We start from the raw sequence: 2073 nt of genomic DNA on the forward strand, positions 1-2073 counted from the left end.
GATCCCGAAGGCAAAGGGGAATTATGTAAGAGCCAGAGAAAATGACCAGGCAGGATTAGAAGGAGCTATGATGCTCTTGCCTTTCCACCCAGGTCTGGCGACATCCCTACTTGGTGCAGGGGACACTGGGCTCCAACACTGAGGGAGTTTCACAAGCTGAGTGACAGCCACAGGCCCAGACAAGCATTTTCCAAGTTCTCCAAGCAACAACAGGGAAGAGGGCACGCTGGGATGACACGGAACTGAGTGGTATATAAGCACTGCACATCCTCAGTTGTGAACACAACTCGACTTGCACTCACACACACTCACACTTACAACTCCACCCACTGAACCCCACCATGGCCGCCTCCACCATGTCCGTCTGCTCCAGCGCTTGCACCGAGCCCTGGCAGGTGGACGACTGCCCAGAGAGCTGCTGCGAGCCCCCCTGCTGCCAGCCCAGCTGCTGCCAGCCCAGCTGCTGCACCTCAGCCCCCTGCCTGAGCCTCATCTGCACCCCATGCTGCCAGTCAGGCTGCACCAGCTCCTGCACGCCCACGTGCTGCCAGCAGTCCAGCTGCCAGCCGGCTTGCTGCTCCTCCTCCTGCCAGCCGTCCTGCTGTGTGCCCGCCTGCTGCACACCCGCCTGCTCCACACCCGACTGCTCCAACCCCCAGCCCTCCACACCCGTCCCCGCAGGCACCAAACCCGCCTGCTGCAAACAGACCAGCTCACACACCGCCTCCTCCTCCTCCCACCACCAGACAACCCACCCTGCGCCCAGCTCCTGCAACCCCGGCCACCCAACACCCAGCGGCCCAGGCACCTCCACGCCCGGCTGCCACAAGCCCAGCTGCCACACACCTGGCTGCTCCAACACCCCCTGCCAAAAACCCGGCTGCAACACACCCTCCTGCACACCCGCCTCCCCCCCCGGCCCCCCCCTCTGCAGACCCGCCTGCAGACCCCCCGCCTCCGCCCCAGCCGCCTCCTCCTGCACCCCCCCCGGCCACCCCAGCCGCTCCCGCCCACACAACTCCAGATCCCGACTCGCCCGCCCCACCTGCCCCCGCCCGCCCAGATCCAACCTCACGGCGCCCCAGAAGGCCTGCAGCACAACCCCCGCAACCCCCACCCACCACGAGCTCAGAACACCCAAGACCACACACCTCAACACACACCGCAGCCTGGCACCGACCTGCAGGAACAAAGACCAGGACCCGGACGACACCGACTAACCACCCGAGCCACCGGGCGGCACGGACACCTCACCCCCGGCCCACCCCTGAAAACCGCCCTCAACCTCCCAACCTCACCGCCCCACAGCAGCAACAAACCTCCCGCAACCCAAGTCTCCTCCCCTCAAATTAATAAACACACACGCTCGCGCCACACACCACCCCCCACACGCCAGGGACAGTCCGAGCAGCTACGAACGAACAGAACAAGGCACAAAGCACACCCCCGCACCAGCCGCAGCCAACGACCACAGACCAAAGACCATGCTCAACACACAGCACCAGACAGCAAAGGGCCCCAGCACACGAAACACCTGGCAAGAGCACAGACCCCACAACTCACCACTGGCCACCCACCAACGCCCACGGGGGAAAACCGACCCCCGGACAACGTCGCTCTCCACGGAAAAGCCCAGCAAAGCAGCCGGAAAAAAAAAGCACAGCAAGACCAACAGCACCCACAGACCAAACTCCCAATGAACATACCCAGAGACCCACAAAGCACACAAAAGCCACCACAGAGCCACCAGTGCCCGCCACAAGCCCCCCCAGCCACCGCCCAGGCACCCAACACCAAGAAGCAGCCAAAAAAACACGGACACCTCAGCAACGAAAAAGTGGGCACAGAGAAAACACGGGCAAGATGAACCAAAGACCAAAACCAAAAAGACACACAGAACACCGACGCCCCAAACCAACCACCCCTGACCTGAAAACCACACGAAACACAAACAACAAACACACCAGCCCACAAAAACCAGAGACAAAAACGACCGAACAAGGGACACAGCGCAAAAAAAACCAAAACAAGGACAAACAAACAAAAACCCAGAGACCCGAGAGAAGCACGGAC

The 2073-nt window shown here is 61.8% G+C and overlaps 1 protein-coding gene across 1 annotated transcript; it reads left to right on the forward strand.

Annotated features, from left to right (window-relative positions):
- The first annotated feature begins 303 nt into the window (after positions 1-303).
- On the forward strand, positions 304-1867 carry LOC102028381 (pollen-specific leucine-rich repeat extensin-like protein 1). The gene is made up of 2 exons (XM_005375957.1): positions 304-681; positions 747-1867. The coding sequence occupies exons 1-2, from the start codon at positions 342-344 to the stop codon at positions 1865-1867; spliced, it is 1461 nt and encodes a 486-aa protein (XP_005376014.1). The 5' UTR covers positions 304-341.
- The last annotated feature ends 206 nt before the right edge of the window (positions 1868-2073 follow it).

Source organism: Chinchilla lanigera, unplaced genomic scaffold (genome assembly GCF_000276665.1).
Source record: "Chinchilla lanigera isolate Chin_1 unplaced genomic scaffold, ChiLan1.0 scaffold00006, whole genome shotgun sequence".
In the NCBI taxonomy this organism is placed as follows: domain Eukaryota; kingdom Metazoa; phylum Chordata; class Mammalia; order Rodentia; family Chinchillidae; genus Chinchilla; species Chinchilla lanigera.

Excerpts from the sequence above, each read along its gene's own strand:
- LOC102028381 (XM_005375957.1), top strand. The coding sequence starts at position 342 with ATGGCCGCCTCCACCATGTCCGTCTGCTCCAGCGCTTGCACCGAGCCC. Across the intron at positions 682-746 it reads CTCCACACCCGTCCCCGCAG|ACAACCCACCCTGCGCCCAG; the intron begins GCACCAAACCCG and ends TCCCACCACCAG.